This window comes from Hyaena hyaena, unplaced genomic scaffold, assembly GCF_003009895.1.
Source record: "Hyaena hyaena isolate Hyena2069 unplaced genomic scaffold, ASM300989v1 scaffold_44, whole genome shotgun sequence".
Lineage (NCBI taxonomy): Eukaryota > Metazoa > Chordata > Mammalia > Carnivora > Hyaenidae > Hyaena > Hyaena hyaena.
The window spans coordinates 5005236-5029931 of NW_024080676.1; the positions used below are offsets into that span (position 1 = coordinate 5005236).

General features: G+C 52.7%; 4 protein-coding genes across 4 annotated transcripts in view; all 4 read left to right on the forward strand.

Annotated features, from left to right (window-relative positions):
• UBTD1 (ubiquitin domain containing 1) overlaps positions 1–3795 on the forward strand; it is a 53300-nt gene extending 49505 nt beyond the window's left edge. Inside the window, exons 2-3 of the mRNA XM_039230272.1 lie at positions 1156–1383; positions 2694–3795. Coding sequence (XP_039086203.1) covers positions 1156–1383; positions 2694–3079 — 614 coding nt within the window. The 3' untranslated portion in view covers positions 3080–3795. The remainder of the gene's footprint in view (positions 1–1155; positions 1384–2693) is intronic.
• A 1992-nt stretch (positions 3796–5787) lies between these two features.
• On the forward strand, positions 5788–15090 carry ANKRD2 (ankyrin repeat domain 2). Its single transcript, XM_039230282.1, is given in 10 exon segments — positions 5788–5880; positions 5882–5983; positions 9416–9517; positions 10333–10491; positions 10602–10709; positions 12193–12291; positions 12648–12746; positions 13895–13993; positions 14100–14198; positions 14916–15090. Coding segments are annotated over 10 exon segments (1095 nt in total). The 5' UTR covers positions 5788–5802; the 3' UTR covers positions 15066–15090.
• A 572-nt stretch (positions 15091–15662) lies between these two features.
• The window catches only part of HOGA1 (4-hydroxy-2-oxoglutarate aldolase 1), a 21867-nt gene continuing 12833 nt past the window's right edge, over positions 15663–24696 (forward strand). The window contains exon 1 of the mRNA XM_039230279.1: positions 15663–16190. Within this exon, the coding sequence (XP_039086210.1) occupies positions 15980–16190 (211 nt within the window). The 5' untranslated portion in view covers positions 15663–15979. The remainder of the gene's footprint in view (positions 16191–24696) is intronic.
• CUNH10orf62 (chromosome unknown C10orf62 homolog) lies at positions 19803–21031 on the forward strand. The gene has a single exon (XM_039230281.1). The coding sequence runs from the start codon at positions 20010–20012 to the stop codon at positions 20703–20705; it is 696 nt and encodes a 231-aa protein (XP_039086212.1). The 5' UTR covers positions 19803–20009; the 3' UTR covers positions 20706–21031.

The window sequence follows — 24696 nt, forward strand, 5'->3', positions numbered from 1 at the left end:
TTGAGTGTAATATAAAGTATATTGGCATGAAAAAAACTGTTAAGCGCTTTCCGTAACAAGGAATATAAAAAAGTAGTAATATGAACGCAACTATATTGAGAAAAATGGGGAAAAGGAAATATGTCTAGGTGTCAACAGTGGTTATCTCTGAACAGTGAAATTCTTGAGTAATATTTTTCCCCAGTGGCAGCAGGGTGCAGGCAGCAGTGAGAGGATGGCCTCTGCAATCAGAAAACCTTGTGGGGGCGCCTGGGTGACTCAGTTGGCTCAACGTCCGACTCTTCATTACAGCTCAGGTCATGATCTCGTTGTTGTGGGATAGAGCCCCACATAAGGCTCCGTGGAGCCTGTGTGGGATTCTTCCGCTCTCTCCCTCTCCCCTGCTTGTATGCACATGTGTACATTCTCTCTAAAAAATAAAATTAAAATTAAAAATAAATGTAAAAAAACAAAAATTTTGTGTTAAATCGGTACTTGTGTGGCCTCAGGCAAACGATAGGCTCTCTGGGTCTTAGTTTCTCCATCTGCGGGGTTTTGAGGATCAGATGAACCGTGGGTCTGAAGGGGGCCTGCCCTGTGATCTTGTACAAACTGGCTCTGTAAATGGCAGCAGTTTTTATTATTACACATCAACATTCTTTACAGAGTTTTTTACTTTTTTATTTTTTTTTATGTTTATTTTTGAGAGAGAAAGCATGAGTGGAGGAAGGGCAGAGAGAAAGGGAGACAGAGAACACAAAGCAGGCTCCAGGCTTGGAGCTGTCAGCACTGAGCCCGACGTGGGGCTTGAACCCACAGACTGTGAGATCATGACCTGAGCCGAAGTCGGACGATAAATTGACTGAGCCACCCAAGCACCCCTCTTTACATACAGATTTTCTAAAATTCCGAACATGGACTTTTTTGTAATCAAAGAGTACAGTTACAGAAAACACCAGCAGGCACTATATGCTCTGCTGACAAAAATAGTTTACGTCCCCAGGTTGGGTGTGTGCAGTTTCCAGACTCTTCCCTGATGCTGGGAAAGAACACGTGAATACTCAGGAGCCGCTGCTGGGGAGGGTTGGGAGATTGCTGGCAGGTGAGGGGCGGGAGAGAGGGCCGGCTGCAGCCTGGCCTCAGAGGTGCTCAACCTGTCCCTTCTGTCCTGCCCAGGGCGCAACGAGCCCCTGAAGAAGGAGCGGCTGAAGTGGAAGAGTGACTACCCCATGACCGACGGGCAGCTGCGGAGCAAACGGGACGAGTTCTGGGACACAGCACCTGCCTTCGAGGGCCGCAAGGAGATCTGGGACGCCCTCAAGGCCGCCGCCTATGCAGCCGAGGCCAATGACCATGAGCTGGCTCAGGCCATCCTGGACGGAGCCAGCATCACCCTGCCTCATGGTGAGCGAGCAGGGCCGGCTTTATCCCCGCTCAAGTGGGGCCACCAAGCTGCTCAGTGTGGAGGAGAGCCAGTGGCCAGACACACGTCGGGAGCTTCTAGGTGGCTCTTTGCTTTGGTTCATTCAGGCAGCCCTTGCTGATCAGGGGCCAGGAGTGGGGACACAAGGAAAAATGAGACACAGTCCTTGTTTGTCCAATGAAGAGATAGAAAGGCACCAATAAGCCTCAAGCAGTGTGACGAGAGCAAGCTAGAGTCGCTCAGGTACTTTGGGGTCGCTGAACATCTGAGGTACCAACCTTCTGTGTTGGGCGTTACTATATGCTCGGTACTGAGTGAGAAACTTCTACTGTATTATCTCATTTAAGTTCATAACAGTCTTATGGGGCCATGTAAAGCAGAGGGTAATGAGGAATTCTAGAGTCACAGGCCTGCGTTTTAACAATTGTCTCTGTTTCTAGTAGTGTATCCCTGAGCAGGGAGCTTCTCAGCTTTAAAGTCTCAGGAGCTTGTAACTATAAAGTGGGGATATCCACCTGACAGGATGCTCATTAGAACCCAGCAAGATATGCAGAGCATCCTTCAGTCCAGTCCCAGCACTCATTAGGGGCTCAAGGCACAGTAAATCTATTACTCCGTGCCGTGCGTAGTACAGGAAAGAAACTAGGGCCCACCAAGGTATACACCATGCGGGGCAGACCTGCACTTTCTCATCCCCCCTGGAATACGTGCACCCAGCACATACACTTAGGAAAGAGTTGTTGAATGAGCAAATGGAAAGTTACGTAGTGTGCCGGAAGTGAACAAGTTAGTACCGGGGAGAGCCGGAATGCCAGCCCACATCTTCCTGAGTCCACCTTGAACTCCTCCCAGCTGTATGTCCAAGGGACACCTGGCTGTAGGGGGGGCTCGGGGACCATGGGGTGGCCAGGGTGGGTGTATTAGTGTGCTCAGGCTGCTGTAACAAAATACCACAGACTGGATAGCTTATTAAACAACAGAACTTTATTTCTCACAGTTCTGGAAGCTGAGAAGCCCAAGACCTAGGTGCCCGCTGATTTGAGTTTTGGGGAGGGCCTTCTTCTTGGCTTGTAGATGGCCGCCTGCTTGCTGTGTCCTCACACGGTGGGGAGAGAGCAAGCCTGGGTGTCTCTTAGAAACACACGAGTCCTTTTAGATTGGTGCACCACTGTATGACTTCATTTAACCTTAATTACTCCCATCTTCAAATACAGTGGCATTGGGGGTTAGGGCTTTGGCACGGGAATTTGGGGGTCCCCAGCCGACTCTGACCGCCCTGCCTGCCCCACAGGCACCCTCTGTGAATGCTACGACGAGCTGGGCAATCGCTATCAGCTGCCCATCTACTGCCTGTCGCCACCTGTGAACCTGCTGCTCGAGCACACTGAGGAGGAGAGCCTGGAGCCCCCCGAGCCCACGCCCGGCGTGCGCCGCGAGTTCCCCCTAAAGGTGCGCCTCTCCACAGGCAAGGACGTGAGGCTCAGCGCCAGCCTGCCCGACACGGTGGGGCAGCTCAAGAGGCAGCTGCACGCCCAGGAGGGCATCGAGCCGTCCCGGCAACGGTGGTTCTTCTCTGGGAAGCTGCTTACAGACCGCACGCGACTCCAGGAAACCAAGATCCAGAAGGATTTTGTCATCCAGGTCATCATCAACCAGCCCCCACCACCCCAGGACTGATGAGCCCACAGACCCTGGGAGGAGAGGCCGAGGGGGCCTCCGCGGGGCTGAGAGGCCTCGGGCCTGAGCGTTAGGCCCCACCCCACCCTGCTGCTGCCTCCTTTCTTCAAGGGCACCTCCCACCGTGTGGCTGCTGGGCAAGCCGTGAAGGGACCCTGCCTCCCAGGGGCACCGTGGGCCACCAGTGCCCCACCCCCAGGAAGCAGTGCTGCCGCACCCAGGCTTTGCCAACCTTGTCAGAGAAAAGGCGAACCGGGGCATTCCACCCTGCCTCTCTCCCGCAGCGGGTTCGAGCCACGAGGGCCGGCCCGGAGGCCCCTGGAGCCCAGATCTGTCATCTGGTGCTGCCGGCTGTGCTCACTCCGGTTTTCTGCTCAGGGTCTGAAGCAGCTGCTGTCCCCTTCCCCTGCCCCCACTCCCTGACTCTGCCCTGGGCCCAATGCCAATCCCCTGGCAGGGAGGGGATGGCTCACGAGCCCCAGGGGCAGGGAGCCTGAGGCCGGCCTCTGCCTCTCCCTGCCCCCCAGCACAATTGGCAGAGATGGGGCGGGCGGGTGGCCGGAGGGCTGTGCTGTTGTGGCAGGGGTCTGCACAGGGCCATCTCCTGGCTGTAACCCAAGCGGTGGGGGGTCTGCAGCCTGGTCATGGCCCACAACAGGCCCCTGTGTACAGACATATCTGCGTATTTATCAATAAAGCCTTTTGCTCCTTCCTTCTCTCTTGCCTAGCTTTGACTTTGGGTTCTCCGGCAGCTCTGTGGAACCCCAGAGCCAGTTCTGTGTGGGAGCAGGTGGGTGCGAGGCCTCCCCAGCTGCTCTGTCCGCGGCAGAGAGTGCAGGGAGCCTTGAATTATTTGTGTTCCAGGCCCTGTGTCCTCACGGGTCCTTAGGAAAAACCACTTCACGGCTGAGCCCACCTTGCTTATCTTTTTAAAAAAATTTTTAAATATATTTTTTTATAGTTTTTATTTATTTTTGAGACAGAACACGAGCGGGGGAGGGGCAGAGAGAGAGGGAGACACAGAATCTGAAACAGGCTCCAGGCTCTGAGCTGCCTGCACAAAACCCGATGCAGGGCTAGAACCCACGGACCACGAGATCATGACCTGAGCCAAAGTTGGATGCCTAACCAACTGAGCCACCCAGGCGCCCCGGCTTATCTTTAAAGTAGAGTCGAGGGGCGCCTGGGTGGCTTAGTCGGTTAAGCGTCCGACTTACGCTTAGGTCATGATCTCGCGGTTCGTGGGTTCGAGCCCCGCGTCGGGCTCTGTGCTGACTGCCAGCTCAGAGCCTGGAGCCTGTTTCAGAGTCTGTTGACTCCCTCTCTCTCTGACCCTACCCTGCTGACGCTGTCTCTCTCTCTCTCTCCTAGAAATAAATAAAACATTAAAAAAAATAATAATAATAAAGTAGAGTCGAAGCCGCCGGCCTCACCTCTTCCTGCAGTTGCTGGGAGGATGAAATGGGATGACAGATGTGAAAGTGCTTTGGAAGCAGAGGCAGCACCTCAGGAAGGTGGCGTTAGTAGTCCACGGGCCTGCTCCTGTGGCACAAGGGTGCTGGCTGCCTGCTGCAGCCCCTCAGCCCACGCCCCAGGACTGAGGTGCACCCGAAAATCCTGGGGCTGCCGCACTACGCCCTCCGTGATGTGAAGGCCAAGTCTCTGACTAATTTAGGTTATGAGCATGTGTCAGTTTGCCAGCAAGGGAACGAGAGAGGAGAGGCAGCCAGTGCCGGTCCTTCCTTCAGGAAAGGTGTGCGTCTAGTCGGAGGGGGACCTTTGATAAGGTGGCTTAGCCAAGGGCAGGCTGAGTGAGCGTGACAGAACCACAGAGCTGTGGCGTCTGTGGCTCACCAGCAGATTAAACCTGGGTCGGGATCACCTGGGGCTCACTTCCACAGTTCGAGGTGTGGAGCTGAGCAAGTTCAGGTCTGCTTTTTCTCCACTGAGAGTATTTTCCTGCTCAGAGAGCATGGCTGGACCTCAGGGTGGCCTGACAAAACTGGGAGGAAAGGATGATCAGGAGGAAATGGTGTCCTCGTCTACTGGGCTTGGCACTGTACTCTGGCCCTTTTAACGTGGCTTCCTGAGACCTTCTTGAAGCAAGACTTTTTAAGTTCTGCAGAGGCCTCCTGAGACGATGGACAGATGGGTCAAGGTTTGTCAGAAGCAAATGGACGTGCAGCCACGTACAGTGATGTCTCGCTAGGGGGCGCTGTGGGACCCCAGAGAGACAAAGGCCTGCTTGAGCTGCAGGCAAAGACGGAGGCATCAGCTCTTACTCCTGCCCTTCACCTTGACACTCCAGCCCAGATGTAGCGGAGTTTGCCCCCACCCCAGGGCAAGCAGGGCCTGTTCACAGGACAGCTGGGGACACAGGCCTGTATTGGTCCGCACCGTGGGCTGTCAGCTGTCCTCACTGGTACTGGCTGGGCACTTCCCAGGCATCCAGCAGGTGGCACTGCCATCAGGGTTAGGGGCAGCCAGTGGGTCCTACGTGCCTCCCAGCTGTCCTGGCTAAGGCCCAGCTCTACCCAAGCACTCAGGACAGAGGCTGGGCAGGCTCCTTCCTGCAGCCCTGCTCTTGGGTTGCTGGGCCCTTCAGCTCCAATAGGCAAGGGGATGGGGGGGCAAACTGTCCCTGCCTCCCCCAGCTCCCTGGGGCTGCCCAGGGTGAAGGTGAAAGGTGGGGGAGGCAGGTGGAGAATTGGGCCGGTGAGCTCATGGCAAAGGCGCCCAGCGGGGTGGGGGTGGGGAACCTGGCTTATAAAGCCCCTGAGGCCCTGTAGCTTGCAGAGGCTGGTTATAGACAGCACCATGCAGGGCTCTGAGGAGGGCTCTGAGGCGGTGAAGAGGGCCACAGCGCTTATCGAGGAGCGGCTGGCGCAGGAGGAAGAGAATGAGGTATGGGCATGGGTGTGGGGCCCCAAGGGGGCTCCTGGGAGATCCAGCTCTACCGTCAAGGGAGGTAAGAGCCTGGCCGCCACATCTGTGGTGGGAAGGAGGGGCCCTGTCCCCAGGGGCCCAGTGGATCCACTCCAGCCCCAGGTGCTCCTGGTGGAGGTGATTGCTAGCATGGGTGACTGAGGCTTCAACTCCAAGAACTGAGAGACAGTGGGGTGGGCGAGCCACGCTGGATTCCCGAGACCCTGCCACCCACCGGGGCCTCAAGGAGGCGGGCCAGGCTGCACAGAGCAGGACAGCTGAGATGCTGCCTGGGAACGTGGGAGTATGGAGCCCTGAGACCTCCCAGCTGCTGGGTGGGAGCCTGGGACGGGAGGAACTCCATCCAGCGTTTGGTCCCTGCAGAAGAATAGAGACTGGGAGCAGAGCGAGAAAGGGGTGCTGGGGAAGGAAGCATGGGTTTTCCCGGGAGTACCAGCCACACCTGGGGAGGCCTTTGGAGCATGCGGCTTTGGGCAATTACATTTCCTCTGGGATAAAGAAGTGGGGGGGTTGGAGAGGAAGGTGCAAGCTTGTCTCCTCTTCATTCTATTTAAACTAACACTTGACTTAAGAGTCTGCCCGGTGCTGGGAGGAATAAGAGGCAGCCCTTGCCTCCTTACCAACCCCACATTCATTTTAGCCAACGTCCATTAGGCGCACAGTCCACTAAGGAACAGGCAGAGTTAGGGCACCTGGTGGCTCAGTTGATTAGGTATCCGACTTGATCTCAGCTCAGGTCTTGATTTCAGGGTTGTGAGTTCAAGCCCTATGTTGACCTCCCCGCTGGGCAGGTATCCTACTTTAAAAAAAAAAAAGAAAAGAAAAGAAAGAAAAGGAAGGAAACAGGGAGAGTGAAGACTCAGTGAAATAGGGGTGTTCAGTCATAAGCGAAAGAGCACAAAAGGTGGGTGAGTCGTTCTGACCATGGGTGCTCAAGAACTCTTAGGGGCAGGATAGCATTTGAGCGGAGCCTTCAAGGCTCATAAGCAGAGATCAGGTGGGAAGGAAATTCCAGGCTTAGGAAAAGACAGGCTCTAAAGTTCAGGTGAGTGACAGTGGGACCATCCTGAGAAAGTCTGGTAGTAGGTAGGGACTAGGGCTGGACACAAACCAGAGAGGCCATGGGAAAGATATTCTTTGGGCAGTGGGGAGCCACTGAGTGTTGCTGAGGGACAAGTGGCTCCACCTGACCTATTTGAGGAAGGCAGTTCTGACAGCCTGAGAAGGACATGTTGGAGGAGAAGGACTGGCCCCAAAAGGAATGGGAGAGAGGAGATCAATCAGTTTGGAGGTAGGCTCCATTCAGGACAGGAGTGGCTGAAGGGGGGTGAGGAAGCAGGAAGAACCAGGACTCTGCCCATGAAGAGATGAGGACTAGGGGCAAGGGTGGCACGTTTGTTGGGGAAGAGCTTGGGCTGAGCCCGCTGCTGAGTCCTGGCCGGGGCACCCCTGGATCTCCAGGAATGCTGCTTCTCCCCAGTGCCAGGCAGGTGAGTCATGCTGCTGGGCCATTTCTGGAGTGCTGCCACTGGACACGGAGACCTTCGGCAAGGGGACACAGAGCAGCCCTCATCCATTCATTCGCCCTACAAATACAGCAGCAGGGCTGACAGGACGCTGGGCAAGACTTCCTACCAAGTGCCTCCTATATGCCAGGCACCGTGCTGAGCACTGTGCAGGCATTCTTTCATGTGATCTGTATAACCATCCATGAAGTAAGGTAGGAGTTTGTTTTGTTGTGTTTCGCCAACTAGCATCCGGTTCAATAAAAATTTATTGAGCACTTAACTGTATGTCAGCCCACAAAGACATCTGAAGCAAGGGACTATAGAGTCTGGGTAAGGCAAGGGTGAGCATGAGAGTCCATAGTTGTGTCCACCAGGCCCCAGCCCAGCAAGATTCTCAGGGGGAAGCCTCTGTCCAGCCTGCACCCCCTTCTTGGCATGGGAGGGGAAGGAGAGCCCACCTGTCATCATCCATTCAGTCATTCATTCATTTATCCAACATTCACCAAGTACCTGCTGTATGCCAGGCTGTGTCACAGGGGCTAGGGTTACCAAGATGATTAAGACCCAAGCCCACCCTCTTGAGGGTGGGGTCCAGTAGCTGGGGACCCAGCTACTATTGGGTCTACCAGTAGTAGCTGCAGCCCGAAGTCCTCCCTCACTCTTGGAAGAAGATGCAGTGCTTCCGGTGAGGCCAGCACTGGCGCTGCCTCAAACTATGTAAACCCAACACGGAGAGGAGAAGCCAGTGGGCAATAGGACCTCCCCAATGAAGACGCAGGAAATCAGCCCTTAAAAGAGCTCTTGAGGAGTATAATACCAGAGCTCAGTGGCAAATGCAAAGGGCAGCTGAGAGCTCTGGGAGGGTGGCCATTCGGCCCCAGCTGCCATTGGGTCTGGGCATCCTCCAACCTGGGCGAATGTGCCCGGCATACGGGGCCTTCAGACACAGGGGTGCCTGCACTTCACAAAAATTGCTTTCTGTTAAAACAGGAGGAGGCCATGAGGAAGTGGCCCAGGCCAAGTCAAAGCTACACATGGTGAGGAGACTTGGAAGGAGTTTCACCCGTTTAATTACAGTGAGGATAAGGTGAATGCTAAGAGTCCCTTTAAAGTGAAAGCTAGTGAAAAGGGAAGATACAGGACCCATCCCTCAGATTCCTTGACAGCAGCAGGTTTCCAGCTCCGGGTTGTCATGAAGCGGTAAGATCTGAGGGGGAAAAAAAGTTGATATCTAACAGAGAGTGGCCAGATTTTTTTATTGATATGTGAATCTATTTTAAAAATAACTATCAACTCTTACCACAGTCATTTCACCAATGTGAATTTTTAATTTTTTAATGTTTATTTTTGATAGAGAGAGATCTAGTGCATGTGGGGGAGGGGCAGAGAGAGAAGGGTACAGAGGATCCAAAGTGGGCTCTGTGCTGGCCAGCAAAGAGCCCCATGCGGGGCTCAAACTCATGAACCATGAGATCACGACCTGAGCTGAAGTCAGACACTCAAGCTACTGAGGCAGCCAGCCACCCCCAAAGTGAATTTTTAATGCCAACAAAGTAAAATCACCATCATCACCGTCACCTCAGTGAATATATTTAATTTCATGAAAATTCATCCAGTAGTCCTTAAACTTGTTTTGCTGAGGATCCACGACCATCAGTAGACAGGCGTTTGAGCTGAGGTTGGGGTCAGGGTTAGGTGGGGGAATTATGAGGAGCTTTGCTCTGGCCTGGGGCCCTCCAGTCAGGAGTGGGTCATGGAAGGGATCTAGGGTCACACAGGAGGCGGTCCGGAGGGTGCCCTTGGAACGGGTCAGGGGGAGGCTACCCGCCTCCCTGGCTGCTGAGGGCAGGACCTGGAGCTCGTCCTCTCCTTGGCTCACCAGAAACTCCGAGGAACCGCCCAGCAGAAGCTGCCCATGAACATGCTGGTGTTGGAGGATGAGAAGCACCAGGGAGCTCCGAGTCCGGCCTTACAAAAGGTTAAGGTAAGTGTGAGGAAAACCCAACCTCTGCACTCAGGGGACAGGACGGGCAGCTGTGGCTTTGCTCCTCCTGGTGTGGTATGTGAGCCAGCATCTCAGCCCTCCGGGGAGCGTGTTAGCTATGAAGAATCTCAGCCCCACCCCAGAGCAGCTGAGTCAGAATCTGCATGTGTACAAGATCCCAGGGAATTTATTTTGGAAGCCCCAAGTGACTGAGTGGCCACCATGCAGGTGTTAAGGGGCTCAGGGAGACTGCATGTGCTGATTGGAGAGATCTCCACATGGTAAGAGACCACCAGTTTCCCGAACACTATTGTGGAGGATGATCCCATAGGCTGCTTGTCTGAAGGACATCGACCAAGTCATATTAGAAGTTACCTCTGGGAGAGAAGGGCTTTCTCTTCCTACCTTTTATGTTTCTGTATTTGTTTTATTTTTAATATTAATCATGTATTACTTTTATCATCACACACACACACACACACACACACACACACACAAATGAAACTACACGGTAAGCTGAGGATTCAGACTCCGCTCTGAAGGCCTGAGCTAAGGACTGCCTCTGAGAGTCCTTCATCCTACCCTTCAACGACGTGAGGCCTTGAAGCTGACAGCTTGAAGTCCCTTTAAGTCTCCCCTTGTCCCCTGATCTGAGCCATCTATGTCCCGGTCTCATCTGCTTCTTCCACGTCCTGGGCAGGAGAGCTAGACCTGGATTCTTTCTCTCTTGAGAAGCTCTCCATGTCTTCCTCCCCCAGCTCAGCTCAGGGTCCCCAAGCCCCAAGCGTGGGGGTTGATGAACCCCCTCCATGCAGGGTCAAGAGCGTGTGCGCAAGACATCCCTAGACCTTCGGCGGGAGATTATTGACGTGGGTGGGATCCAGAACCTCATTGAGCTGCGGAAAAAACGCAAGCAGAAAAAACGGGAAGCACTGGCTGCACCCCAGGAGCCACCGCCGGAGCCTGAGGAGATCGTAAGGGTCCTGGGCGGGGCACCTGTGTGGGCAGGGAAGGGGTGGGGGTGGGCAGGAGGACCTCTGATCACTGCAGGGCGGCCCTCCATGACTAGATTCATGCCTTCCAGACTGGACCTGTGGACGAGGAGACATTCCTGAAAGCGGCGGTGGAGGGGAAAATGAAGGTCATTGAGAAGTTCCTGGCCGATGGGGGTTCCCCAGACACCTGTGATCAGGTGATATTCCTACTTGCACCTGTGCCTGCCTCCCTTTCAGAGCTGCCACGCCATCTCACCCATTTGTGGACCTGTTTGAGAACAGGCATTGGGTGTCCCTTAGGAGGGGGGTCTTTAAAAGATTTGGGATATCCTCTCACCTGTACAGGAATTTATCTAAACCCTTAGGCCCTTTTCAACTTGAACCACCTCCAGGGGAACAAATGTCAGGTGGTCCTTTAGGGAAGAAAGAGGAATAGAATTAAATCTAAAAAGCCAAAACTAAGAATTTGAGGCTCAAATTCCACCTGTATCAGTCCTTAGCTATGGGACCTTCATTACCTCTCCATGCCTCAGTTTCCTTCCCTGTAAAATGGCCTATTTCCCTCAGAGCATGTCATGGGGATCAAATGGAATATTAGTGCCTTGATAAGTCATTACTGAATGAAGGAAAAAACTATAAAGCACATGCTAGGATATGATATTATTTTTGTGTTGCATTATATAATGTGCTTCCCTTTAAAAATTATTTTTATTTTATTGTGGTAGAATACATATAAAATGAAATGGCCATTTTAGCCATTCTAAGTGCACAATTCAGTGGCATTAATTATATCCACCATGTTTTGCAACTGTAACAATGATTTTCCAAAACATTTCCATCACCCATCACACTTCGTTTTGTTTTCCCTGAAAACTGCCTCTTTCACACTTGGTATGGTACTCTTTCACACTCATATCCCAGGATTGAGCAAATTAATATTCACTCCCGTGCCATTGTGGGCTTAGACTGCATGGCCTTTCCATTCTTTAGACTCTGGAATCTGAATCCTCTCGGTCTATCCAAGCACCTCCTGTCCCTGAGCACTGGTGCCAGGTGCTGGGGGTACAAAAAAAAAAGACCAGGGTTGAGGGTAGAGGGAGACTGGTGTATAGCCAGATCTTTAGACTATGGAAAGATATGCCTCATGGCTTGAGTGTTTCAAAAGACCAAAACACAATGCTGAAGCTCATTCCTTCCTTGGGTCACTTGTTGGTGTGCACCTGCCCATTCCGGCCCTGGCTAGGCACTGAGGGGAAACAGAGTCGAGTAAGGCTTGGCTTGCCTTACAACACCCTCTCCCATGGAAGGCTCTCTGGGCCCCCCGGAGGCAGCTCTGGTCCAGAGATTTCAAGATGGTGGCACTTAAGCTGCCTTGCCTCTTGAAGGAGTAACAAGAATTCATCAAGCACACTCAGGAAGTGAGGGCAAAATAGGCATTCCTGGCAGAGGGAACGGTCTGTGCGAAGGCCCAGCATGACATGCTTGGAAGAGGGTGCATTGAGAAGGTCAGAGTTCCCAGGGCATTAGAGGGCTCCAAGGCTGGTCTGGATAGAACATGAAGGAGCTGGCAGAACATGGAAGATATGGGGACCCAGCATAGGGATCAGAATCAAACTGGGTCAAGTCCTGGGTCTTAGCTTGGGGCCAGAGATCAGGCCCTGATGGTCTCTCTGGGGACAGTTCCGCCGGACAGCACTGCATCGAGCTTCCCTGGAAGGCCACATGGAGATCCTGGAGAAGCTTCTGGAGAGTGGGGCTACTGTGGACTTCCAGGACCGGGTGAGCAAGAGAGAAGGTATTGGGTGGGGGAGGTAGGAGGTAGGCCCAGCCCCAACAGACCCCTTCTCCCTGTAAGCCTGAGCCAACCTAGAACACACTCAGGCTTCCTCAGGGGCCAGGCCTGACGTCTAGTGGATTGCAATGACCTGGTGCCATGGATTGCAATGACCTGGTGCCATCCTTTGTTAATCTGGCTTGGACCCAAGGGTTCTCCTGCTCTGCTTGGTCCATAGCCCAGGCACAGGCATATCCCAGCCCCTTCCCTGCCCTCTTTCCCTTGATTCCTCCCACCTTCTTGGCTGGGGTCCTTTCCCCTAGGGCCCTTTCTTCCCTGAAGCCCCCTTTTTCCCTTCTAGCTGGACTGCACAGCCATGCATTGGGCCTGCCGTGGGGGCCGCTTGGAGGTGGTAAAACTCCTGCAAAGCCGAGGAGCAGACACCAACATTAGAGATAAGGTGAGGTAGTAATGCTCACAGAGGGGGAGGGCAAGGGGCAGAGAATAGAAAAGCCCAATAAGACAGGAAGGTAGTGAGCTAGTCTGGTTTCTAGAGTGGTTGCAGAGCCCAGGGAGGGGTCCTTGCCACCAACTGTAGGTCGTTGGGAACTGCCATCTGGGCATGGAAGCAAGAAGGGCAGGAGAGAGGAGAAGAAGAAATCCACTATCCGGGGGTTTGGGCATCACCCAAAGGATGCAGGATGTGTTCATCCATGCAATTCTGTATCATCCTGTGTTTATCTGTCCATCCATCCATCCATCCATTCATTTATTCATCTGTTCATCCACCATTTTTCTCTTTGTTCATTCCTTTGTGTATAACCTTGAACAAGTGACAGATAGCCTACGTTGCTTATCTGTCAAATGTTTTACAGAATTATTATATAATTAGATGTGAGAGTGTATGTAAGTTATTTACTCAGCATAAGGCTGATGTTTTGTAAGCTTTTGCCGTGTCTAACACATTGTTATCTCTCAGTAAATGGCATCTAGTATAATTATTTATTTTTATTTAACACTTTGGAGCATCTTTTTTTTTTAATGTATTTATTTTGAGAGAGAGAGAGAGCCAGGAAGGGGCAGAGAGAGAGGGAGAGAGAGAATCCCAAACAGGCTCCAAGCCGTCAGCACAGAGCCCAACGCAGAGCTCAATCCCACAAACTGCAAGATCATGACCTGATCTGAAATTAAGAGTCAGACACTGAACTGACTGAGTTACCCAGGTGCCCCTAAAATTTTTTAAAAAGTAATGTCTATGTGCTACAGTGGGCTCAAACCTACAACCCTGAGATCAAGAGTTGCATGCTCTACTGATGGAGCCACCCAGGTACCCCACATCTATTATAATTATTAAAAGAAGGGCAGTTGCTCACAGGTGGGTGAGAGAGGAACCACAGAAGGCTTCCCAGAGAAGGTGGCATGTAATACTTCAGAGTTAAACCATTGCATAGGATGGTGGAAACTGTAGCGTTCCCAGCCCCTCCAGGGGTCAGGCCTTGGCACTAGTACTTGGGGAAGGGATGAGGCTGGAATTAAGACAGCCTCCCTCCCAGAGGCACCACAGTCCAGGCTCCTTCAGCCAGCAGTTCCTGTGTCCTCCCCACCCAGCTGCTGAGTACTCCCCTGCACGTGGCAGTCCGGACGGGGCACGTGGAGATTGTGCAGCACTTTCTGTCCCTGGGCCTGGACATCAATGCCAAAGACAGAGTGAGTGTTCAGCTTCCCTTCTGCTCAGCTATGCCAAGGGGCTGCAGGCAGCCTGAGGGCTCCCACACGCCCCCATGGGCCATACTGAGTATCACACTGGCTGTAGGAAGGGGACAGTGCCCTGCACGATGCTGTGAGGCTCAACCGCTACAAAATCATCAAATTGCTGCTCCTGCATGGGGCTGACATGATGACCAAGAACCTGGTAAGTTCATTCCTTCCAGGATTCAGTAATCAGTGTGCATGGCTCCCCCAGGCTCTGTGCCAGGCACTTGGATTCCTCCAAGGAGCTGAGCCAGACTCAGCCTACCCTTGGAGCATCCTCACAGTGGACAGTCTCTCTGGGGTCCCAGGGATTTGGAGCCCACCCACCTTCCCAACTCCCTCTATGCTTGTCTCTGCAGGAGGGGCAGTAAGAGGACTTCCCAAAGGCCCCCCAAAAGGGGGCCTTAAAGTCCAGGCCCAGGGAGGCCAAAATCATGGAGGGACAGGGCTAGAAGGAACCTAACTAAGCACAGTGTTGGCCTGGCAGGCCTGGAGTTCTCGTAGGGTCCTATATCCCCTAGTCCAAGCTCTTCTTTGGGGCCCAGTATAATAGCAAAAAGGGGGGGTGGGAGGGTCCCCCTGACTCAAGAAAGGCTAAGGGAATAGTGGGAAAGTCAGGACGATGTGGGGAGGAATAGATGAGAATAATAATAGAATAACAACACTATTGACATGTGGGGCTGCATAATTCTTTGTTGTGGTGACTGTCCTGTGTACTGGAGGCTTTTTAAGTAGCATCCCCGGCCTCTGTTCACCCTATGCCAGTAAATCAACCTATGACACTGCCCAGAGCCTCCAGCAGGAAGCCCTGGTATAGAATGAGGGCACCTCCTGGTACAAACATAGCAGTGACAGGATGTCCTCTTGGCTCCCCCAGGCAGGAAAGACCCCCACGGACCTGGTGCAGCTGTGGCAGGCTGACACCCGGCAGGCTCTGGCGCACCCAGAGACAGGGGCGGAGCAGAACGGGCTGGAGGGTCCTGCTGAGAGTGCGCAGGAGACCCCCCAGCCGGTGCCAGTCCAGTAGACACCTGCCCCGGGCCAGCCGGGCACCGGGCTGCCCCTTGAGTGCAGCCTGAGGGTCATCGTAATGGCCCCCAAAGCTGACGACTCTGCCATTCTTCTGCATACGACCCGGACACCCACAAGTCACCGCAATAAAAAATTTAAAAAAAAAATCGTTTTTGCTGTTGGTGATGTTTGTTTCCATTTGTATCCGAAGTGTTTAGGAATGAAGGAAAACTCTGGAGCAAGGTAGGCTCGGGGAAGAGGGGGGACTTGGAGCCCTTTGGCCCCAGCCCTGGTGCGTTTCCTACAGAGGTGTCTTCTTGCTTCTTTCCTGCCAGCTCTCTTCCCAAAGCCCCAGCGGGGATCAGCTTCCCGATGCACCCATCCCGCCCCTCCCCCTCCTCCGTCCCGGTGACCGCCGTCCTACGGGGCTGTGGGGCCACCACAGGCTTGTCACGTGTCAGCCAGCGCGCAGGAGGAGCCTGGCGTTGGTTCAAGGGCCTGGGAGAGCAGCGCTTTACTGGCAGTTTCTCCCCAGTCGCGCCTCCAGCGGGCCGGCGGGCTCAGCCAATCAGCTCCGCCAGGCGCGGAGCGGAAGTTGGTGTTCCTGGCTTTGGGGCTGGGGATTGTGGGAGGAGGGCCCAAGCCCCACTGGAGAAGCCCTTTAGGGTGGGTGCCCCAGGAACACCCGCTCTGCCATTGGGACGTTGGGTTGTGGCTTTACTCCAGCTTCTCCCTACAGGGAGAGACCCATGGGGCCTAGAGGCTTGGCCTCTGACCCCGGGGACGCCCAGCCCAGGCCTGCCCCAGCGCAACACTCAGGGGGCAGCAAATTTTTAACTAGACACACTGATCATTAACAGGGTAGGAAGGAGTCCAAACTCAGCCTCACTCAGGGGCAGAGACCAGCTGGGCCTCGGGCCTCTTGCAGAGATGCTGGGCCGTGGAGTCTGGTCTTCCGTGAGGCAGGGGCTGAGCAGGGGCTTGTCCAGAAATGTGGGGGGCTGGGCCTCAGGAGAGGGGAGGAAGATGGACATTACAGGCCTCTACCCCCCTGTGACCACTCCCTTCACTACCACCGCGGAGGTAGACTATGGGAAACTGGAGGAGAATCTGCACAAGTTGGGTACCTTCCCCTTCCGAGGTAAGTGGGGCCTGTCCTCTCGGGAGACTTGGGGGAGATGTGGATGACCCCAGTCTCCTCAGCCAGTGAGCTGCTCAGAGACAGTTGGGTCCCCTGGTGGTTGTTTTATTACGGGAGAGGAGCAGGGGGCACTGGTCTGGAGTCAGGAGACAGGCTGGAAGCTCCTTGCTGCTTTGCAACTTTGAATCTCACTGCCAAAGTGCTGCCTTAGCCCAGCATTATTGTGGGGATCAAACTAGATAATGGGTATAAAAGTCCTTGTCAACCAGACACTGTGAAGTTGGGAAGGCAGCTGGGGACGTCACATTGCACCTCAGCCTGTGGGCACATCACCCTAAAGGCTGTGTTTGCACACTCGCTTCTGGGCCGAGCCTCCCTTGGCAGAATTCCTGTTCTGGATCCTCTAACTCATGTCTCTCTTTACACATGGATCTCCCCTCTCTGAGGTCCGGGACCAGATGTTTGTGACACTCAACACACAACACAGCCACAAGCACAATAGTTGAAGGAAAGAAGTGGTCAATTCCTCCCATCCTGCCCTGCCCACCCTCATCTATCACCCATGACAAGTGCCTGAGACAGTAATCTCACTAGCCCCATTTCACAGATGGGAAGCTGGGGCTCAGGATGACACAGTCACTTGCCCAAGTTCCCCAGGTCTGACTGCAGGACCATGCTTGGTTTCACTCCACTGGCACTAACCGCTGAATCGCCAGACCAGACTGTTTCAACCAATGAAGTCTGGTTGGCACCAGCTTCGGGGATGGAGAGCTTCTGACTGAGGCAGAGCAGTGGGGAAGAGAGCCCAGATTCAAATCACAGCTCTGCCACTGACTTAGCTTTGAGATAATCTTTCTGAACCCCAGTCTCCCCATCTGACACATGGGAGTAATAAGGCCTACCTCATAGGATGGCTGGGAGAAAAATCGAAGAGAGTGCAAATGAAAGCATGCTATAAATAGTAAAGAGTGATATACCTTAGAAGCTATTGATCCAGTGGTAACAGTTGCTAGAATGACAGCACCATTGGCATTGTGGGCAAAGCTGCTTTATGACAGTGACTGCTGGCCTGACTGAAACCCCATATCAGTGCTGAGGTGATGTGACCCTTCCCTAGGGCACAGTGAATGCCCTGTGTAGGCCCACATTGAGCAGGGACACAAACTCTAAGTAAATTTCTACTTGGGCTCAGCTCACTGGGGCCTGAAAGTCTGGACCGAGGCCTGGGTCTCTTGAAGCAAAGTCAGAAGCTCTTTGAATCTTTTATTTATTAAAAAAAACAAAACAAAACAAAAAACATTTTTTAAAATAATCTCTACGCCCAATGTGGAGTTTAAACTCAGGACCCCAAGATCAAGAGTCATATGCTCCACTGACTGAGCCACCCAGGCACCCCTAGCTCCTTGAATCTTAAGAGGAGGGAAGACAAGACTCGTCTTCACTTTCCAGGTTCAAAGACACCCTAGTGCAAGGGGTTGGGGAGGGTGAACATTTGTATCCAGTATCTGCCTGCTCCCCAGAGAATCCACAGACACCCACAGGCTCTTCTCTGGAGCCTTCCTTTCCTCCTGCCCACTCACCCACTCCTGCAGAGGGCATGGAGGTGCCCAGGAGCACAGGCTGCAGTAGATGTGGCAGGCCGAGGGCCACAGGTGCCTGCTAACCTGTTTCCCATGCAACCCATACAGGCTCCTGCTCCCGCCTCATCTCTCTCTTACCCACACACCGGGGAGGCAGTGGGCTGTGTCAGGTCCTGTCACTGCTCCCAGGACACAGCCAGAGTGCCCGGGAAAGTTGCCGTGAGCAACTTTAGCTGCACAAACAATGTTTCTCTGGCCCTATCTGGGCCCCCAGGGCTGGCTCTGTGGCCCAACACACAGGGGCAGAGGAGGAAGCTGTCACGTGCCACACTGCCGGGCCTCCTGTAACAAGTTAAAGGTCCTCCAAAGAGGAGGCAGGAACCTACCCTTGATGAATCAGTGAACAGTTAGAGATTCTTCTAGAAGGTATTGCCTCAAACTGTATAGCTCTCTTTATTTATACTTATTTTTGCATTGTTAATTTTTCCTGATTATATGAGTAAAGAGTATCATTCTTAAGTGAAAGTTGTAACTAGAGACTAGAGAGTAAAATCGTTGCAGAGGGGCCATTTGGTTCTGAACGCACTCCCACAAACAACCTCAAAGATGAACTTTGAATTGTTATTTCCAAATGAGGTGAGTGGATGACCACAGAGCTACTTCAGCAGGACTAGAGAGATGGTGTCACCCATAATACTGTGAGCTTGTTATCTTATTCCCTTAGTATGCAGACTGTGATATTATTGTATATATTGAAGCCATTACATTGTTAAATAAAATATTTTGTTTAAAAAGAAATCACAATTTAGAGGCACCTGGCTGGCTCAGTCGGAGGAGCACATGACTCTTGATCTTGGGGTCATGAGTTCAGCCCCACATTGAGTAGAGATTACTAAATATATAAATAAGTGCACTTTTTTTTAAAATCACAATTTTTACAACCCTGTTTTGGTATTTCTTCACTTTAAAAAAGTGAAATATACTGAGGCCCCTGGGTGACTCAGGTGGCTGAGCGTCCGACTTCCGCTCAGGTCATGATTTCACGGTTTGTGGGTTGGAGCCCTGTGTTGGGCTCTGTGCTGACAGCTTGGAACCTGGAGCCTGCTTCAGATTCTCTCTTTCTCTCTCTGTGTGTCTCTGCCCCTTCCCCTCTCCCTCTCTCAAAAAAATGAACACTCAACAAATTTTTTAAATTAAATATATATATTTTTAAATGTGTTAGATGCCTCTGGAAGAAAAATAGAGTGGCCCAGGCCTGTTTCTCCCCCGAGAGGCTCTGATATAATTTCGAATTGTGGGCCAGGCTCTCCATTGTCTGTACCCACAGAGAGCCTGGCCAGGTGGCTCCCCTGCTCACAATCTAAACTGTGCCCAGGGCACAGGGGGTAGGGGGCCAAATCCTGGGTTTGCAGGTGCCTCACTAAGGCAAGAGGTTAACAGCCCCCATCTTGGAGTAGCCCCTGAGATCTGGGGTCTGGTGAAGTCCTCTGTCCTATCTGCTCTGCCTTCTCAACCCACTGCTTGTCTCTCCCCAGTTATAACTTCATGTAATTCTAGAATGAGCTCTTCCCTGGGTCCTTTTCCTTCTTGACTCTGCTTCGTTCAGGTGGTTGGGGCTGCAAATGGGGATGGAATGTACTAAGCTGGCAGCAGGGGTGGACCTTGAATGGAAGGAGACGCCTGCATCAGGCAGCCGGGGATGGATGCCAGCCCAGCCAAGGGGGTCCTTCAGCCACGGTCAGTGGCTCCCCGGTGGGGGGGGAGGTGGTGGAGGATAGAGAGGGAGAGAAACCAGAGATTGGAAAATAAGAAGATTGAGTTGCAGAATGGGTCTTAAGGAGAAGACAGAAGGGACTCAGAATTGGAGAAGCTGCTTTTCCACTGACCTTGGGGCTAGCTGTCAGGATGGGAGACAGGACCTGGGCCGCAGGAAATGCCTACCAGGTGGCCTCTTCCCACCCTGCCCCCCTCCCCCCAACCACCTTCCTCACAATAGGGCTCATTGCTGAGGTAGGAGGGGCATCCTGGGGAGGGTACAGCTGGGGCCCTACCTGCCAGCCAGCCTCTGGGAACCCGCCCTTTCAAGCATGAACCACACCATCCGGGCTCCCCCACTCCCAGTGTGCCCTTAGCTCTGCCTGCCTGGCCTAGGGTCCTGGCGGCCTTCTTGGAGCTCATCCAGCAACCATCATGCAAGGTGGTGCTGGGGACCGCCCTCTTACTCGGCGGCGGAGGCCTCATGCTGTGGATTCAGAGGAAAAGGAGAAGGAAGGCATCCCCTGAGACTGCACAAGACGTGCAGGAGCCACTGGAATGTCACAAAGCAAAGAATGAGAACTGGATTAAATCGCACTTTAGCCGCCTCTCGGAAGAGAAGCTGGCCGCCTGCAGCAGCACGGCCGCCCCACCACCCGAGAGCGGCAGAGGAGAGGCCAGCACCACCTTTCGCGTGGAGACTTTCACCACGAGGCAAGGAGAAGCGGGCACAGCCCTGCGCCGGGAGTCCTTCAGCAGCAAGCAGAGGGTGTCTGGGTCCTCGGTGACCAAAGAGACCCAGAAGGAGTCTGCGAAATCCTCATCCACAGATGAGGCCACGTGGGCCGCTGTGGCTGCCTGTACCAAGGAGATTGACACCATAGGGCAGCGGCTGGCTAACTCCATGCTGCAGCGTGCTACAGTTTACCAGAACTCGGGCCACCTGGAGTCCAGAGACATCAACCAGGAGGAGCTGAAGGCCCTCGAGGAGGTGGAGCTGAAGCTGAAAGGGAATTTCCTCACCCAGCGGGAAACTGCTGTAGCTGGCGCGAACCACACACACACCGTCCATGGCCACGGTCACCATGGCCACCAGGGTCATCCAAGCTACCTGAGCCACCAGAGCCACAGCCTGCCCAACCGCAGCCACCAGACCTACCACCCCTTTGAAGCCACCTAACCACGGATGGAGACGCCCCTTCCCCCCAGCAGGGCTGGCACACAATTGCAGGCCTGTTTTCTCTCCTGTGGTGAGATGCTGCCACACACATCCCTTCTTCCTGGAGGGAAGGTCCTGGCCCCTTGGACTCTGTGAGTACGGTCTGCCATGGAGGATGGCCCCCGATCGGAGGGGCGGTGGAAGGAGGTGAAGCAGCTGAGACGGACTCGCAGGCCCCTGAAGACCCCCTGAGAGAAGACAGACGAGCCAGAGCCCGGGAGCAGCTGAGAGCCCCACACTGATGCCGAACGCCTGGAACTGAGCCAATAAAGCCTTGTATACCCTCACTCTGGGTCTGGGGGCTCTGTGGCCAGCCTCAGGACTGGGCAGGGACATGGGGAAAGGCTTCTTGCTCCCACAGCCCTCTTCGTGTGGGCCTTTATGCTGGGCTGATTCAAGACTCCATAAAAAAAAAAAAAGTCCATAAATCAGCTTCCCCAGGTCCCGGGTTCCAGGGGTGGGATGCCTGCAGGGAGCTCAGCACCCACCCGCCAACCTGCTATTGCCAGGGCAGGAGGAAGCAGCCGGGCGGTGGGCGGTGGGGAGATAGGCAGGCTTTCAGAAGCTCGTAAGCAAGCTCACGGTGTGGGTCTCCTGTCCTGTTTGGTGTCCTCTTCACCCTGCCTCCTGCCTCTCAAGTCGTGTGGCACCCTGCACTACAATGCCCTCCCCCTGCCCACCTGCTTTCCCGGGCCCACCGGGATCTGTGACAGTGCCCCTCACCACCTGCCTACAGAGCTCCTGTGCCCTAGACTCTCCCTTCTTGTTTATGTTCTTACTGCTGGGGCTGCTGCTGATGCTACTACTACTAATTAGTAATATTACTAGTAGTTCCCTCTTTTTTTTTTTTCTTTTTCAGGTTTTAGTCTATGCCATGCTCTGTGTTGTTACAGCACGGCCCCATAAGGCTAGAGGAGGAAGGTTTTGCAGTGTCTCCATTTTGCAGATGAGACATCTGAGGCTCAGAGATGTCATTCGCCTGACGGGGCATAGACAGTACGTGATGTTGCTGGAGACGGAGCCCAGCTCTGCCCGACTCCAAAGCTCAGAGCCCGAATCCCTGCCCTGTGCTGCCCCTCAGGCCAATGGCCCACTGTCCTCACATGGGTCTCATGCTTATCCCTGCCCTCTTCCCACGTGTCCTGACACTCTCTGTGCCCTCCCAAAAGCCTGGGACCCTCTCTGCCTCCTCTTCCTGGGTCCAAAGAAGCCATTTCTGGGGCAAGGGGTGACCCTCCAGTGAGGCAGTTAAAGGAAGGCAGTGAGGCAGTTGAGAAAGGTCAGCATACAGCACTGTCTAACCCCCAGTGACCCCTTTACATAGAAATGTCCCATTTGCATCTATTGTGAACTTACCAGTGTTTCCCAGCCTGTTGGCCTCAAACTGTGGGGAGAAGGTGCCCAGAATCCTTGCAAAGGATGGATAAATCTACAAACACCCTAGATGCTGTCGATTGATTTTATAGGGCATAATTGGTTGCATTTGAATATTTTTTATTTTTATTTATTTTTAAGATTTTGTTTAAAGTTTTATTTTATTTTATTTTAGAGAGAGAGCATGAGCAGGGGAGAAGGGCAGAGAGAGAGGGAGAGAGAATCTCAGGCAGGCTCCACACTGAGCTGACACAGGGCTCTATCCCATGACCATGGGATCATGACCTGAGCCAAAATCAAGAGCCGGGACGCTCAACCAAGGGAGCCACCCAGGCACCCCTGAAGATTTTATTTTAAGTAATCTTTTTTTTTTTTTAATGTTTTATTTCTAGGAGAGAGAGAGAGAGAGAGACAGCGTGAGCAGGGGAGGGTCAGAGAGAGAGGGAGACACAGACTCTGAAACAGGCTCCAGGCTCTGAGCTGGCAGTCAGCACAGAACCCGACGCAGGGCTCGAACCCACGAACCGCGAGATCATGACCTAAGCGAAAGTCGGACGCTTAACCGACTAAGCCACCCAGGCACCCCTATTTTAAGTAATCTTAAAATTAAGAGTCAGGTCTGGGTCAGATGCTCCTTTACAAGAGACAAGGGAAAGGCCACGAGAAATCTTGAGCACAGGGACCTACTTCCTCTCTGAGAGTGCAAGACCCAGCTGTCTTAACTGTTCAGGGGCCCAGAGAACTGGGCGCCAGAATGAAGGGGGACTTGGGAGTGAGTGAACACGGCTGAGGAAGTGGCTGGGGCAAGAACCGGCCTGGCCTCCTTCCAGGGCAGTGGGGGCAAGGGGGCAGGGTTGGGGAGGGAGGGAGAGGTCTTTGGCATTTGCATAGAGAGAGTGGTGAAAGCTAGATCTCAGAATCCTTGACCACTAAGTCAGAAGATGCTGGTCTAGTCCTCTCCAGGGTTGGCAACTCACGAGTGGGGGTGATCCACTCAGAAAGCACTAGCACCGTTTGTACCAAGACAGAAGGGGCTCCTGGCCTGATGTGGAGAAATGCATCGAGGAGGCAACACAACAGAAGCCAAAATCTATTTGCCTCCAGGTGCTCCCTACAATATTACCAGGGCAAAACACTGGCGGGGGTGGGGAATGCCAAGTATCCAGCGAGCCATTCTGGCAATCCACTCAGTGGAATCCAATGGTGTAGCGAACAGTATGGAAAAAGGTTTGTGGTGAAAAGTTGACTCTACATCACCCCGTGTCCCCATAAGGATGACTCACGGGAACAGTCTCTCTTGGTCCCAATGCCAGGAAACTCTGTGTTTCTCCAGGGCAGCTGCTTCGCTTTTATCTGGAGTTCTGCATATCTGTCAGCTGATCACATTTCCCTTTTAGCGTGGACTGTCAGGAAGCTCCAAATCAAAATGATAGCCTATCTTTCACAACTGTGAGGCAGGGATTTTGTATTGTGTATCAGTATCGCCCCCAGCTTTCTTTGCATTCCTTTCTCCCAAGTAGTCTCCTATTTATGAATAGTCTCATCGTGTCCTATGCTGTATTGGTCAACTATTTAAGAACTGTGTTTTGAGGATGGAATGGAGTAGAGAGGAGGAAGAAGAGGGAAGAGAGAGTTAAGTGAAAAAGGAAATGAGGAAAGGAAAAAGGAAAGGAAAAAGGAAAAAAGTGGGGCGCCTGGGTGGCTTAGTCGGTTAAGCGTCCGACTTTCACTTGGGTCATGATCTCATGGTTCGTGGGTTCGAGCCCCGCGTCGGGCTCTGTGCTGACTGCCAGTTCAGAGCCTGGAGCCTGTTTCAGTCTGTGACTCCCTCTCTCTCTGACCCTCCCCTGCTCACGCTGTCTCTCTCTCTCTCTCCTAAAAATAAATAAAACATTAAAAAAAAATAAAATAAAATAAAATAAAAAAATAAAAAAAATAAAAAAAAAAGAAAAAGGAAAAAAGTGAGAGAGGAAGATGGTTTTACTAACATTCCCTTCAGATTCAAACAGCATCAATTCTCTTGGTCTCCCATGGATTTATATAAAAGGGTTGACACCTTACCTGGTAATGTGAGAAACCTCTCACATGATCAATAAAACAGGAAAATGTGAAATAAAATAATGAGATACCGCTTTTCACCCAGAAAACTGGCAAATACTAATTCTGACAATACCCAGCGCTGACACGGATGAACACTAACAGACTCTTCGATGTGCTGATGGGGTATGAACTGGCTCATGAGAGAGCTGTTTGTGTAAAAAAAGCACATATGTGTGACTCAGCAATTCAAACCTAAGGAAACTGGAGAAACTCAGGCATGGGCACAGAGGACTATAGAACATGGTTGTCTTAGCATTGTTTGTAATAGCAAAGCTAAGGAAATACTCTGAATGTCCTCAAAGGGAGAATGAAAAGTAAATTGCAGTCTAACTTCAAATGGAATATTCCATAGCAATTAAAATGAATGAATCAGAGCTGTATACTGCTATGGACAAAGCTCACGACATAGTCTTGAGCAAAAATAGCAAAGTGCAGAAGGTTGTATGAGCTTGATTCCATTTCTATACAGTTTAAAATG

What these genes read in the sequence shown, in the direction of transcription:
- CUNH10orf62 (XM_039230281.1), top strand. Translation starts at nt 20,010, where the DNA reads ATGCTGTGGATTCAGAGGAAAAGGAGAAGGAAGGCATCCCCTGAGACT.